General features: G+C 46.5%; 1 protein-coding gene across 2 annotated transcripts in view; it reads left to right on the top strand.

Moving 5' to 3' along the window:
• Window positions 1-2,125: 2,125 nt before the first annotated feature.
• The window catches only part of LOC124003619 (kinesin-like protein KIF21B), a 153,729-nt gene continuing 139,377 nt past the window's right edge, over window positions 2,126-16,477 (top strand). For both annotated transcript variants that reach the window (XM_046312027.1, XM_046312028.1), the window contains exon 1: window positions 2,126-2,561. In XM_046312027.1, coding sequence (XP_046167983.1) covers window positions 2,521-2,561 — 41 coding nt within the window. In that variant the 5' untranslated portion in view covers window positions 2,126-2,520. The remainder of the gene's footprint in view (window positions 2,562-16,477) is intronic.

Below are 16,477 nucleotides of genomic sequence, written 5' to 3' on the forward strand. Positions count from 1 at the left end.
GTCATAGAGAGAGGGAGAGAGATCCTTGAATTTGAAATGAAATTGAGAGCGAAAGAGCGGGAGAACGAGAGAGAGAAAAGAGAGGCCAAGAAAAAAAGGGAGAGATAGAGAGGAAGAGACAGGATTTCAATTTCCTCTTTTGAAGAATTGTGACTGAAAGCAGGAAGGAACCATGGCACAAAGTCACTTCCTCCGCAGGCAGCTCCTCTTTACCAGAAACACAGCAGAGAGTAGAACACTATCGCGATTCCAGTCAATGAAACCTCACTCTCTTAAAATAACACAAGTCTAATATAACGTGATACATGATTATAATGTGTATTGTTGCTATTACTATTTTACTGCTAGTTGATAGACTCACTCTTTTTACTCAAAACCATATGCCACTAGTCACTAAAGGCATATCACAGTTTCTTCTGTGCTTGTTATGTGACATGTTATCAGGGGTGGAGAAAGTCACTCATTATTTTTTATTTTAGCATTACCTGTCTGCACTAGTCACTATAGGACTACTTCCCTAACTATGGTGTTAAAGCTGTGACCCTTGAACCTGCCTCTCAGACATGGTAACATTCCCTCACCTTATGACTGGTTAACGGGCCTCAGATGTGACCTTGTTACCACCCTGCAGACACGCACACACGCACACACACACACACACACACACACACACACACACACACACACACACACACACACACACACACACACACACACACACACACACACACACACACACACACACACACACACACACACACACACACACACACACACACACACACACACACACACACACACACGACACCATTCTGTATATTTCTGGCCCTTTTTTGGACACTGTGTTAACAACCCTCCAGGTGAGCTTCAATGCCATACAACTCTCCTTCCATGGCCTCCAATTGCTCTTAAATACAAGTAAAACTAAATGCATGCTCTTCAACAGATAGCTGCCTGCACCTGTCCGCCCATCCAGCATCACTACTCTGGACGGCTCTGACTTAGAATATGTGGACAACTACAAATACCTGGGTGTCTGGTTAGACTGTAAACTCTCCTTCCAGGCTCACATCAAACATCCCCAATCCAAAGTTAAATCTAGAATTGGCTTCCTATTTTGCAACAAAGCATCCTTCACTCATGCTGCCAAACATACCCTTGTAAAACTGACCATCCTACCAATCCTCGACTTCGGCGATGTCATTTACAAAATAGCCTCCAACACTCTACTCAATAAATTGGACGCTGTCTATCACAGTGCCATCCGTTTTGTCACCAAAGCCCCATATACTACCCATCACTGCGACCTGTACGCTCTCATTGGCTGGCCCTCGCTTCATACTCGTCGCCAAACCCACTGGCTCCAGGTCATCTACAAGACCCTGCTTGGTAAAGTCCCCCCTTATCTCAGCTCGCTGGTCACCACACCAGCACCCGCCTGTAGCACACGCTCCAGCAGGTATATCTCTCTAGTCACCCCCAAAACCAATTCTTTCTTTGGCCGCCTCTCCTTCCAGTTCTCTGCTGCCAATGACTGGAACGAACTACAAAAATCTCTGAAACTGGAAACACTTATCTCCCTCACTAGCTTTAAGCACCAGCTGTCAGAGCAGCTCACAGATTACTGCACCTGTACATAGCAAATCTATAATTTAGCCCAAACAACTACCTCTTTCCCTACTGTATTTATTTATGTATTTTTGCTCCTTTGCACCTTTCTCTACTTTGCACATTCTTCCACTGCAAATAAACCATTCCAATGTTTTACTTGCTATATTGTATTTACTTTTCTACTGTATTATTGACTGTATGTTTTGTTTATTCAATGTGTAACTCTGTGTTGTTGTATGTGTTGAACTGCTTTGCTTTATCTTGGCCAGGTCGAAATTGTAACTGAGAACTTGTTCTCAATTTGCCTACCTGGTTAAATAAAGGTGAAACAAAATACAATTAAAATAAACACACACGCCATTGGCGTCTCCGAACTCCCTAATTGGTCTATTAAGTGGGACCAGGGCGGGAGTGTTTGATCTGTGTGGCTAAGCGCCTGTCAATCGAATGCGATTACACCCTCCCCCTTGCACTTCTCACTCGTTCTTCACATTCGACGTGAGACAGACAACAACACAAACACACGTTGAGCAGGCTGCGTCGGGGTGCTTTCGGATGAGCGCCGAAAAACGGTTCTCACACAGTATGACAGGATGTAGCAGTGGCGAGCGAAAGAAGAAGAAAAGCTTGTGATAGAGTGCGATGTGACAGAGGGCCGGAGGTGTAGCCTAGATATGAGAGTGACCAGAGCAAGGACAGGCACAGAAGCAGATAGTAGCGCGAGTACCCACGGCAGGTTATAATGACAGCACCACGGCTGGCGATTCTATCCTGATTTACCGCTTTATGCATTTGCTCCAAAAGCTTTTTTCTTGATGCAACACTGTATTTTTACGCACCAACCTAACTCTGACTGACACGGTTCAGAGACTTTTGCACATAGGGAAAAACGGAAAGAAAGAGGATATAATGGTGAGCCAAAACGACTGCTCGGTGAAGGTCTCTTTAAGGTAAGCCCCTCAGTGATCCTGAAAGCCCACTCAAAGATTTCTGCCAACCTTTGCAGAGCGCATTGTGTGTCTTGTCTGTCTCTATGTGTCTCTGTTCCCGGTCTATTCATGAATTGATTCCCTAACATGTGCGCCCAAGAAGTATTCACCGGTATTATTTAGCGCTCCATATGTGGACAATAGTAGACTAATAACTGCGTTATTATCAGTACAGTGAGAGAATGTGCCTTGTTTTTGCCACGTTCCATTTGCCTACACACAGCAGATAATGCAACGCACGAGCCAGCATGTCTTCATATAGGTGTAGGGTTAAGTAGATCAGTCATGTTATTATGCTGTTGGGCTTAATAGTAATGGTTGATAATCATGGTGGTTGTGTCATTCTGAAAGCCCAGTTATCCAGGTGCGGGCGCGGTATCCATGGGGCGTTTCTGTCAGTCACAATAATATCACATTTTGTCCATGTGAGGTCTCCATGCCATGCATTGGTGTTGTAGTCGTTACATATTGTTACAACATCATTGCTTTCCCTCAAAACTCGCACCAGACGTTGCAGAAATGTGCTTCGGTTAAGTCGGAGAATCACAAAGAGATGGAGGTGATGCACTTCCTCAAAGCAATGCCCTTCACATTTACCCAGCTGCCTTTGTTGAGAATACAACCTGAAGGCATGGGACTTGGGTGTGAGGAAATGAGGTTATTGATGAATATTGGACATGATTGCTGATAAATGTTTGCACCATAGGTGGGTATTATAAATCACAGTATCGGCTATCACCCACCTTTGTTAGACCTTTATGATGTAGCTAAATGGATGTAGAATACATAGCACACAGTACTAGTGATGTGAGGAGGCATGACTTCAGTAATTGTATGTGAGTACTGTATTCTCATTCTCTGTCTGTGTATCGTTGCGCGCGCTAACCGAGTCGCAGCCAGCCTGCTCAGCCCGGTAGTGTGTCTGTCCATTGTCTAACAGTCTCCGGGGGTGGGTCAGGGCAGTGAAAAAATGGTGCAGCCACCCTTTGAAGTCAACCATGATATTGATGGCCCCATTTCCCCAGCTGGTGCCCCATGTGTGGTTGGTGTTGGTAACAAGGCTTGTAGCCTGTAGTCACAGTACGTTCCAAATGGCACCCTATTCCCTATGCAGTAAGGTAGGGCTCATAGGGCTCTGGTCAAAAGTAGTGCGCAATGTAGTGAATAAGGTGTTATTTGGGATGTAGTCTGACTGTCTGTTGCCTCCCTTTGTGCTTTGCCAAAATGACATAAAGAGGAAGTAGCTTTAGTTGACATTTTTCTGAGTCTTTTCAAAACAGTGAAAATAAGTGGGTGCCGCTGGTTGTTCATTGTTCATCTGTTGTTCATATTGGGAAGTTGGCCTGCTGTAGAGTGGGGTCATAGGTCATAGAGTTAGGGTTAGTTGGCCCGCTGTAGAGTGAGGTCATAGAGATAGGGTTAGTTGGCCCGCTGTAGAGTGGGGTCATAGGTCATAGAGTTAGGGTTAGTTGGCCAGCTGTAGAGTGGGGTCATAGGTCACACGGTTAGGGTTAGTTGGCCCACTGTAGAGTGGGGTCATAGGTCACAGGGTTAGGGTTAGTTGGCCCGCTGTAGAGTGAGGTCATAGGTCATAGAGTTAGCGTTAGTTGGCCAGCTGTAGAGTGGGGTCATAGGTCACAGGGTTAGGGTTAGTTGGCCCGCTGTAGAGTGGGGTAATAGGTCACAGGGTTAGGGTTAGTTGGCCCGCTGTAGAGTGGGGTCATAGGTCATAGAGTTAGGGTTAGTTGGCCAGCTGTAGAGTGGGGTCATAGGTCACACGGTTAGGGTTAGTTAGCCCGCTGTAGAGTGGGGTCATAGGTCACAGGGTTAGGGTTAGTTGGCCCGCTGTAGAGTGGGGTCATAGGTCACAGGGTTAGGGTTAGTTGGCCCGCTGTAGAGTGGGGTCATAGTTCACAGGGTTAGGGTTAGTTGGCCCGCTGTAGAGTGGGGTCATAGGTCACAGGGTTAGGGTTAGTTGGCCCGCTGTAGAGTGGGGTCATAGATCACAGGGTTAGGGTTAGTTGGCCCGCTGTAGAGTGGGGTCATAGTTCACAGGGTTAGGGTTAGTTGGCCCGCTGTAGAGTGGGGTCATAGGTCATAGAGTTAGGGTTAGTTGGCCCGCTGTAGAGTGGGGTCATAGGTCACAGGGTTAGGGTTAGTTGGCCCGCTGTAGAGTGGGGTCACAGGGTTAGGGTTAGTTGGCCTGCTGTAGAGTGGGGTCATAGGTCACAGGGTTAAGGTTAGTTGGCCCGCTTTAGGGTGATGTCACAGGGTTAGGGTTAGTTGGCCCGCTGTAGAGTGGGGTCATAGGTCACAGGGTTAAGGTTAGTTGGCCCGCTTTAGGGTGATGTCACAGGGTCAAGGTTAGTGGGCCCACTTTAGGTTGGGGTCATAGGTCACAGGCCACAGGTAGCCTAGTGGTTAGAGTGTTGGACTAGTAACCGGAAGGTTGCGAGTTCAAACCCCCGAGCTGACAAGTTACAAATCTGTCGTTCTGCCCCTGAACAGGCAGTTAACCCACTGTTCCCAGGCCGTCATTGAAAATAAGAATATGTTCTTAACTGACTTGCCTGGTTAAATAAAGGTAAAAAAAAAAAAAAAAAAAAATTAGGCCAGTAAAAAAAAACGTAACACGAATCTAAAACACAAACACTACAAAACAAAGAACGTAACGAAAACCGAAACAGCCTATACTAGTGAAAACTAACACAGACAGGAACTAGGACACTAAGGACAATCACCCACGACAAACTCAAAGAATATGGCTGCCTAAATATGGTTCCCAATCAGAGACAACGATAAACACCTGCCTCTGATTGAGAACCACTCCAGACAGCCATAGATATAGCTAGATCACCCCACTAGCTACAATCCCAATACATACACACCAAAACCCCAAGACAAAACACACCACAATACAAAAACCCCATGCCACACCCTGGCCTGACCCAATACATGAAGATAAACACAAAATACTTCGACCAGGGTGTGATAGCCTTCCTCTGACACCGCCTGGTGTAGAGGTCCTGGATGGCAGGCAGCTTAGCCCCAGAGATGTACTTTACCTTATGCACTACCCTCTGTAGTGCCTTGCGGTCAGAGGCCGAACAATTGTCGTACCAGGAAGTGATGCAACCATGCTCTCGATGTTGCAGCTGTAGAACCTTTTGAGGATCTCAGGACCCATGCCAAATCTTTTTAGTTTCCTGAGGGGGAATAGGCTTTGTCGTGCCCTCTTCACGACTGTCTTGGTGTGTTTGGACCATTCTAGTTTGTTGTTGATGTGGACACCAAGGAACTTGAAGCTCTTAACCTGCTCCACTACAGCCCCGTCGATGAGAATGGGGGCGTGCTCGGCCCTCCTTTTCCTGTAGTCCACAATCATCTCCTTAGTCTTGGTTACATTGAGGGATAGGTTGTTATTCTGGCACCACCCGGTCAGGTCTCTGACCTCCTCCCTATAGGCTGTCTCATCGTTGTCGGTGATCAGGCCTACCACTGTTGTTTCGTCTGCAAACTTAATGATGGTGTTGGAGTCGTGCCTGGCCATGCAGTCGTGGGTGAACAGGGAGTACAGGAGGGGACTGAGCACGCACCCCTGTGGAGCTCCAGTGTTGAGCATCAGCATGGCATATGTGTTGCTTACCTACCTTCACCACCTGGGGGCGGCCTGTCAGGATGTCCAGGTTCCAGTTGCAGAGGGAGGTGTTTAGTCCCAGGATCCTTAGCTTGGTGATGAGCTTCGAGGGCACTATGGTGTTGTACGCTGAACTGTAGTGAATGAATAGCATTCTCACATAAGTGTTCCGAACCTTGAAAGCGGCAGCTCTACCCTTTAGCTCAGTGCGAATGTTGCCTGTAGTCCATGGCTTCTGGTTGGAGTATGTACGTACAGTCACTGTGGGGACGACGTCCTCGATGCACTTATTGATAAAGCCAGTGACTGATGTGGTTTACTCCTCAATGCCATCGGAAGAATCTCGTAACATGTTCCAGTCTGTGATAGCAAAACAGTCCTGTAGTTTAGCATCTGCTTCATCTGTCCACTTTTTTATAGACCGAGTCACTGGTGCTTCCTGTTTTAATTTTCGCTTGTAAGCAGGAATCAGGAGGATAGAGTTGTGGTTGGATTTACCAAATGGAGGGCGAGGGAGAGCTTTGTACTCGTCTCTGTGTGTGGACAATTTTTGAACATGTTGATAGAAATTTGGTAGAACTGAATAGATATCCCCCTTTCCCTTTACTAATGATTTGTTGAACTGGCCGGGGAAGGGAGGTAACAGGTATCCGTTTGTATACATTGTCATACTGGTCCCCTGTGGGAATCAAACCCACAGCCCCGGCATTACAAGCTCCATACTCTTCCAACTGAGCCACATAATCACAAACCACTTGATGTCTCAATGTACTCCGTTACTGTATTGGGTCATTGTTTATCTCCATGGTGATAGAACATCTACAGGTACAAACCTAGATGACCAGCCTCTGTACAATACAGTCATGTGCATTGTTTATCTCCATGGTGATAGAACGTCTACAGGTACAAACCTAGATGACCAGCCTCTGTACAATACAGTCATGTACATTTCCATGAAGTGGTTTGTAAGGATGGTCAATTAATACTGCGCAAAAAGGGCTTGTTTTCCATGTTATTTGATCCAGAAAATGATTTAATTTGACATGGATGTTTTGGGTCTTTGTACAGAACTTTGCACCTTATGATGTAAATGTTTAAGGACCGGCTTTTGTTCTTTCTGGAAACTATTAGAATGACAATCACAGAGAAAGGCACAGGGCAACAACTCTTACAATCCCAAATATTTAATCCTATTTAATCCAACTATTTAATCCTGCAAGATTACGTTGTTAGTACCAGGCTACCCTGTAGCTAGGTATAGGCCTACTGTAAGTACATGCAGTTGAACAATACTATCAATCAATCAATCAATCACATGTATTTATAAAGCCCTTATTATTTCAGCTGATGTCACAAAGTGCTATACAGGAACCCAGCCTGAAACCCCACTCAGCAAGCAATGCAGGTGTAGAAGCACCTTGACAATGCAGGTGTAGAAGCACCTTGACAATGCAGGTGTAGAGGCACCTTGACAATGCAGGTGTAGAGGCACCTTGACAATGCAGGTGTAGAGGCACCTTGACAATGCAGGTGTAGAGGCACCTTGACAATGCAGGTGTAGAGGCACCTTGACAATGCAGGTGTAGAGGCACCTTGACAATGCAGGTGTAGAAGCACCTTGACAATGCAGGTTTAGAAGCACCTTGACAATGCAGGTGTAGAGGCACCTTGACAATGCAGGTGTAGAGGCACCTTGACAATGTAGGTGTAGAAGCACCTTGACAATGCAGGTGTAGAGGCACCTTGACAATGCAGGTGTAGAAGCACCTTGACAATGCAGGTGTAGAAGCACCTTGACAATGCAGGTGTAGAAGCACCTTGACAATGCAGGTGTAGAGGCACCTTGACAATGCAGGTGTAGAGGCACCTTGACAATGCAGGTGTAGAGGCACCTTGACAATGCAGGTGTAGAGGCACCTTGACAATGCAGGTGTAGAGGCACCTTGACAATGCAGGTGTAGAGGCACCTTGACAATGCAGGTGTAGAAGCACCTTGACAATGCAGGTGTAGAAGCACCTTGACAATGCAGGTGTAGAGGCACCTTGACAATGCAGGTGTAGAAGCACCTTGACAATGCAGGTGTAGAAGCACCTTGACAATGCAGGTGTAGAAGCACCTTGACAATGCAGGTGTAGAAGCACCTTGACAAATGCAGGTGCAGAAGCACCTTGACAATGCAGGTGTAGAGGCACCTTGACAATGCAGGTGTAGAAGCACCTTGACAATGCAGGTGTAGAGGCACCTTGACAATGCAGGTGTAGAAGCACCTTGACAATGCAGGTGTAGAAGCACCTTGACAATGCAGGTGTAGAGGCACCTTGACAATGCAGGTGTAGAGGCACCTTGACAATGCAGGTGTAGAAGCACCTTGACAATGCAGGTGTAGAAGCACCTTGACAATGCAGGTGTAGAGGCACCTTGACAATGCAGGTGTAGAAGCACCTTGACAATGCAGGTGTAGAGGCACCTTGACAATGCAGGTGTAGAAGCACCTTGACAATGCAGGTGTAGAAGCACCTTGACAATGCAGGTGTAGAAGCACCTTGACAATGCAGGTGTAGAGGCACCTTGACAATGCAGGTGTAGAAGCACCTTGACAATGCAGGTGTAGAAGCACCTTGACAATGCAGGTGTAGAAGCACCTTGACAATGCAGGTGTAGAAGCACTAACCGATATTCATTCAGTAGAAACAGGCAATAAGCACATAGAGTTATGTAATAACCATAACACCACTGTTGTCATAAGTATCTAAATGACTGTGGTGATAGATGCATGCTTTATTCTCTTCTTCTTCTTCTTCTTTGTGTGATCCGATCGCTGTGTGTGTGTGTGTGTGTTTACTCTGTTCCTAATGGGTGGCACTGAAAGCAGCATTAGTAGGGACAGGAAGTGGGGACTGAAGCATATAAACAAAGACACGGATCAAGATGACTTCCTGTGGTTCTCGATGGATGGTTTTCCTAACGATAGGGAGACTAATCCTGGGAACACCAGCACCACTGATAACAGAGAATGAATGGATGGCGTGTAATTGCTCCCAAATTTCTAGTCAGAATTATGTTCTGAAGTTAAGGGACTGGGTAGTGTGTTAAGACCACAGCCTGGGTTTGATTGGTGTGTGTGTTGACGAAGGAAGGCGATGACAGCCAAACAAAGTCAAGAAACTCACCACCCTGATCTATAGATCAGAACTGACCCCCTCCCCTCTCCTCCCTGGTCTATAGATCAGACCTAACCCCCTCTCTTCCCTGGTCTATAGATCAGACCTGACCCCCTCTCTTCCCTGATCTATAGATCAGACCTAACCCCCTCTCTTCCCTGGTCTATAGATCAGAACTGACCCCCTCCCCTCTCTTCCCTGATCTATAGATCAGAACTGACCCCCTCCCCTCTCCTCCCTGGTCTATAGATCAGACCTGACCCCCTCCCCTCTCCTCCCTGTTCTATAGATCAGACCTGACCCCCTCTCTTCCCTGGTCTGTAGATCAGACCTGACCCCCTCTCTTCCCTGGTCTATAGATCAGAACGAACCCCCTCTCTTCCCTGATCTATAGATCAGACCTGACCCCCTCCCCTCTCCTCCCTGTTCTATAGATCAGACCTGACCCCCTCTCTTCCCTGGTCTATAGATCAGACCTAACCCCCTCTCTTCCCTGGTCTATAGATCAGAACTGACCCCCTCCCCTCTCCTCCCTGGTCTATAGATCAGAACTGACCCCCTCTCTTCCCTGGTCTATAGATCAGACCTAACCCCCTCTCTTCCCTGGTCTGTAGATCAGACCTGACCCCCTCCCCTCTCCTCCCTGTTCTATAGATCAGACCTGACCCCCTCTCTTCCCTGGTCTATAGATCAGACCTGACCCCCTCTCTTCCCTGGTCTATAGATCAGAACTGACCCCCTCCCCTCTCCTCCCTGGTCTATAGATCAGAACTGACCCCCTCTCTTCCCTGGTCTATAGATCAGACCTAACCCCCTCTCTTCCCTGGTCTATAGATCAGACCTGACCCCCTCCCCTCTCCTCCCTGTTCTATAGATCAGACCTGACCCCCTCTCTTCCCTGGTCTATAGATCAGACCTAACCCCTCTCTTCCCTGGTCTATAGATCAGAACTGACCCCTCCCCTCTCCTCCCTGGTCTATAGATCAGAACTGACCCCCTCTCTTCCCTGGTCTATAGATCAGACCTGACCCCCTCTCTTCCCTGGTCTATAGATCAGACCTAACCCCCTCTCTTCCCTGGTCTATAGATCAGAACTGACCCCCTCCCCTCTCCTCCCTGGTCTATAGATCAGACCTGACCCCCTCTCCTCCCTGGTCTATAGATCAGACCTGACCCCCTCTCTTCCCTGGTCTATAGATCAGACCTAACCCCCTCTCTTCCCTGGTCTATAGATCAGACCTAACCCCTCTCTTCCCTTGTCTATAGATCAGAACTAACCCCTCTCCTCCCTGGTCTATAGATCAGACCTGACCCCCTCTCTTCCCTTGTCTATAGATCAGAACTAACCCCCTCTCCTCCCTGGTCTATAGATCAGACCTGACCCCCTCTCTTCCCTGGTCTATAGATCATACCTAACCCCCTCTCCTCCCTGGTCTATAGATCAGAACGAACCCCCTCTCTTCCCTGGTCTATAGATCATACCTAACCCCCTCCCTCTCCTCCCTGGTCTATAGATCAGACCTGACCCCCTCTCTTCCCTGGTCTATAGATCAGAACTGACCCCCTCCCCTCTCCTCCCTGGTCTATAGATCAGACCTGACCCCCTCTCTTCCCTGGTCTATAGATCAGAACTGACCCCCTCCCTCTCCTCCCTGGTCTATAGATCAGACCTGACCCCCCCCCCTCTCCTCCCTGTTCTATAGATCAGACCTGACCCCCTCTCTTCCCTGGTCTGTAGATCAGACCTGACCCCCTCTCTTCCCTGGTCTATAGATCAGAACGAACCCCCTCTCTTCCCTGATCTATAGATCAGACCTGACCCCCTCCCCTCTCCTCCCTGTTCTATAGATCAGACCTGACCCCCTCTCTTCCCTGGTCTATAGATCAGACCTGACCCCCTCTCCTCCCTGGTCTATAGATCAGACCTAACCCCCTCTCTTCCCTGGTCTATAGATCAGACCTGACCCCTTCTCTTCCCTGGTCTATAGATCAGACCTGACCCCCTCTCTTCCCTGGTCTATAGATCAGACCTGACCCCTTCTCTTCCCTGGTCTATAGATCAGACCTAACCCCCTCTCTTCCCTGGTCTATAGATCAGACCTAACCCCCTCTCTTCCCTGGTCTATAGATCAGACCTAACCCCCTCTCTTCCCTGGTCTATAGATCAGACCTGACCCCTTCTCTTCCCTGGTCTATAGATCAGACCTAACCCCTCTCTTCCCTGGTCTATAGATCAGACCTAACCCCCTCTCTTCCCTGGTCTATAGATCAGACCTAACCCCCTCTCTTCCCTGGTCTATAGATCAGACCTAACCCCCTCTCTTCCCTGGTCTATAGATCAGACCTAACCCCCTCTCTTCCCTGGTCTATAGATCAGACCTAACCCCCTCTCTTCCCTGGTCTATAGATCAGAACTAACCTCCTCTCTTCCCTGGTCTATAGATCAGACCTGACCCCCTCTCTTCCCTGGTCTATAGATCAGACCTGACCCCCTCTCTTCCCTGGTCTATAGATCAGACCTGACCCCCCTCTCTTCCCTGGTCTATAGATCAGACCTCACCCCCTCTCTTCCCTGGTCTATAGATCAGACCTCACCCCCTCTCTTCCCTGGTCTATAGATCAGACCTGACCCCCTCTCTTCCCTGGTCTATAGATCAGACCTGACCCCCTCTCTTCCCTGGTCTATAGATCAGAACGAACCCCCCTCTGCAACCTCCACAGTCTGTGTGGCCGACAGAGAAGCTGTTCATTTCCTGCATGTCTGTTCCAAAATACAGTCAACATTCAGACATCTAATAGCCAACATACAAATAGCCTGTAAACAATGTCTCAGAATAATGACCCAGAATCTCCCTTGTCTGTCTCTGAGGGCTTGATCTAAGGCCTGAGGTTGACAGAGTTGAAGTCGGAAGTTTACATACACCTTAGTCAAATACATTTAAACTCAGTTTTTCACAATTCCTGACATTTAATCCTAGTAAAAATTCCCTGTTTTAGGTCAGTTAGGATCACCACTTCATTTTAAGAATGTGAAATGTCAGAATAATAGTAAGAGAGAATGATTTATTTCAGATTTGATTTCTTTCATCACATTCCCAGTGGTTCAGAAGTTTACATACACTTAATTAGTATTTAGTAGCGTTTACTTTAAATTGTTTAACTTGGGTCAAACGTTTCAGGCAGCCTTCCACAAGCTTCCCACAATAATTTTGGCCCATTCCTCCTGACAGAGCCAGTGTAACTGAGTCAACTTCTGACTTCAACTGTGTCTCTGAGGGCTTGGTCTAAGACTCTAAGTCCTGATGTTGACAGATGTACAGTACCAGTCAAAGGTTTGGACACACCTACTAATTCCAGGGTTTTTCTAAATGTTCTACTATTTTCTACATTGTAGAATAATAGTGAATATATCAAAACTATGAAATAACACATATTGAATCATGTAGTAACCACAAAAATGTTAAACAAATCAAAATAGATTTTATGTTTGAGATTCTTCAAAGTAGCCACCCTTTGCCTTGATGACAACTTTGCAAACTCTTCGCATTCTTTCAACCAGCTTCATGAGGAATGCTTTTCCAACAGTCTTGAAGGAGACCCCACCCTCTCCCCTCTCCCCCTCCTCTCCACTCTCTTCTCCCAACCATCCTCCCCTCTCTCCCCTGGGGAGCTGAGATAACCCAGGTCTCATGGGGAACTTTCCCTCCTGGAGTAAAGGAACACTTATGTGAGAATGCTGTTCATTGACTACAGCTCAGTGTTCAACACCATAGTGCCCTCCAAGCTCATCACTAAACTAATGACCCTGGGACTAAACACCTCACTCTGCAACTGGATCCTGGACTTCCTGACGGGCCGCCCACAGTTGGTGAGGGTAGGCAACAACACATCTGCCACGTTGATCCTCAACAGTCATAGACTGTTCTCTCTGCTACCGCACGGAAAGCGGTACCAGAGCGCCCCGAGGGCCCCCCCCCCATCTTTTTGTTACGCTGCTGCTACTCTCTGTTTATTATCTATGCAAAGTCACTATACCTACATGTACATAGTACCTCAATGACCTCGACTAACCGATGCACATTGATGCACATTGACTCTGTACTGGTACCCCCTGTATATAGCCTCCACATTGACTCTGTACCAGTACCCCCTGTATATAGCCTCCACATTGACTCTGTACCAGTACCCCCTGTATATAGCCTCCACATTGACTCTGTACCAGTACCCCCTGTATATAGCCTCCACATTGACTCTTTACCAGTACCCCCTGTACATAGCCTCCACAGTGACTCTGTACTGGTACCCCCTGTATATAGCCTCCACATTGACTCTGTACCAGTACCCCCTGTATATAGCCTCCACAGTGACTCTGTACCAGTACCCCCTGTATATAGCCTCCACATTGACTCTGTACCAGTACCCCCTGTATATAGCCTCCACATTGACTCTGTACCAGTACCCCCTGTATATAGCCTCCACAGTGACTCTGTACCAGTACCCCCTGTACATAGCCTCCACAGTGACTCTGTACTGGTACCCCCTGTATATAACCTCCACATTGACTCTATACCAGTACCCCCTGTATACAACCTCCACATTGACTCTTTACCAGTACCCCCTGTACATAGCCTCCACATTGACTCTGTACCAGTACCCCCTGTATATAACCTCCACATTGACTCTTTACCAGTACCCCCTGTACATAGCCTCCACATTGACTCTGTACTGGTACCCCCTGTATATAACCTCCACATTGACTCTGTACTGGTACCCCCTGTATATAGCCTCCACATTGACTCTGTACTGGTACCCCCTGTATATAACCTCCACATTGACTCTTTACCAGTACCCCCTGTACATAGCCTCCACATTGACTCTGTACTGGTACCCCCTGTATATAACCTCCACATTGACTCTTTACCAGTACCCCCTGTATATAGCCTCCACATTGACTCTTTACCAGTACCCCCTGTATATAACCTCCACATTGACTCTTTACCAGTACCCCCTGTATATAACCTCCACATTGAATCTTTACCAGTACCCCCTGTACATAGCCTCCACATTGACTCTGTACTGGTACCCCCTGTATATAACCTCCACATTGACTCTTTACCAGTACCCCCTGTATATAACCTCCACATTGACTCTTTACCAGTACCCCCTGTATATAACCTCCACATTGACTCTGTACTGGTACCCCCTGTATATAGCCTCCACATTGACTCTGTACCAGTACCCCCTGTATATAGCCTCCACATTGACTCTTTACCAGTACCCCCTGTATATAACCTCCACATTGACTCTTTACCAGTACCCCCTGTATATAACCTCCACATTGACTCTTTACCAGTACCCCCTGTATATAACCTCCACATTGACTCTTTACCAGTACCCCCTGTATATAACCTCCACATTGACTCTGTACTGGTACCCCCTGTATATAACCTCCACATTGACTCTGTACTGGTACCCCCTGTATTTCGCCTCACTTCTGTTATTTTACTGCTGCTCTTTAATTATTTGTTACTTTTATTTTTTATTTTCTTACTTAACACATTTTTTACTTTTAACACTTATTTTTCTTCAAACTGCATTGTTGGTTAAGGGCTTGTAAGGAAGCATTTCACTGTGAGGTCTACACTGTTGGTTAAGGGCTTGTAAGGAAGCATTTCACTGTGAGGTTTACACCTGTTGGTTAAGGGCTTGTAAGGAAGCATTTCACTGTGAGGTCTACACTGTTGGTTAAGGGCTTGTAAGGAAGCATTTCACTGTGAGGTCTACACTGTTGGTTAAGGGCTTGTAAGGAAGCATTTCACTGTGAGGTCTACACTGTTGGTTAAGGGCTTGTAAGGAAGCATTTCACTGTGAGGTCTACACCTGTTGGTTAAGGGCTTGTAAGGAAGCATTTCACTGTGAGGTCTACACTGTTGGTTAAGGGCTTGTAAGGAAGCATTTCACTGTGAGGTCTACACTGTTGGTTAAGGGCTTGTAAGGAAGCATTTCACTGTGAGGTCTACACCTGTTCATGTGACAAATGACATTGGATTTGATGTTCTGTTCCTCTTGTTGTGATGAGGTTGTAAATAGGTTGTTATTAATGGTTTATTATGAAGAATCTGTGATTATGAACAGGAAGGGAAATGGGATCACTGTACCCATGATCTTTGTATGTTGTTGTCACAGAAACACTTTGTGAGCCTTGGCTCACATTTTTGCTCCAGTCTGTGTGATGCAACTTTTGTTGTGTGAAATTCTTTTCTTTTTCAAACCTTTTTTTGCTTAACACTTTTTTCTGCTTAACACCTTTTCCTGCTTAACACCTTTTCTGCTTAACACCTTTTCTGCTTAACACCTTTTTCTGCTTAACACCTTTTCTGCTTAACACCTTTTCTGCTTAACACCTTTTTTCTGCTTAACACCTTTTTCTGCTTAACACCTTTTTCTGCTTAACACCTTTTTCTGCTTAACACCTTTTCTGCTTAACACCTTTTTCTGCTTAACACCTTTTCCTGCTTGACACTTTTTTTCCCACAAGAATGGCAATTTGCCCTTGACACAACAGTGAGTTGCCTACAATGACACAAACTGGGATCATCAACTAGATTCAGCCGTGGTACGATTTCTTCTTTAGTGGATGGAGCCTAGTTACAGATTATTTGTAGACTGCAAATTGACTGCAAGAACAGATATCAGATAGTCCAACAGATATTATTTTTGACTAAAACATAGTATACAAATATAAGCAAGGTTTGAAATTACTATCACATTTATCTCTCTATTTTGTGTGGGAGTATTTTGGAACAGACTTCCTGAATTATATCCCTTGTCGATGATTTGATGGTGTTTTTATAGCTTTCCTTTTATTTATTTAGATTATTATTATGTTTTTACATTTAACCTTTCTTTAACGAGGCATGTCAGTTAATAACACATTCTTATTTTCAATGATGGCCTGGGAACAGTGGGTTAACTGCCTGGTTTTAAAAGGGCAGAGCGACAGATTTTTACCTTATCAGCTCGGGGATTCGATCTACCAACCTTTCAGTTACTGACCCAATGCTCTAACCACTAGGCT

This window comes from Oncorhynchus gorbuscha, linkage group LG18 (assembly GCF_021184085.1).
Source record: "Oncorhynchus gorbuscha isolate QuinsamMale2020 ecotype Even-year linkage group LG18, OgorEven_v1.0, whole genome shotgun sequence".
NCBI lineage: Eukaryota > Metazoa > Chordata > Actinopteri > Salmoniformes > Salmonidae > Oncorhynchus > Oncorhynchus gorbuscha.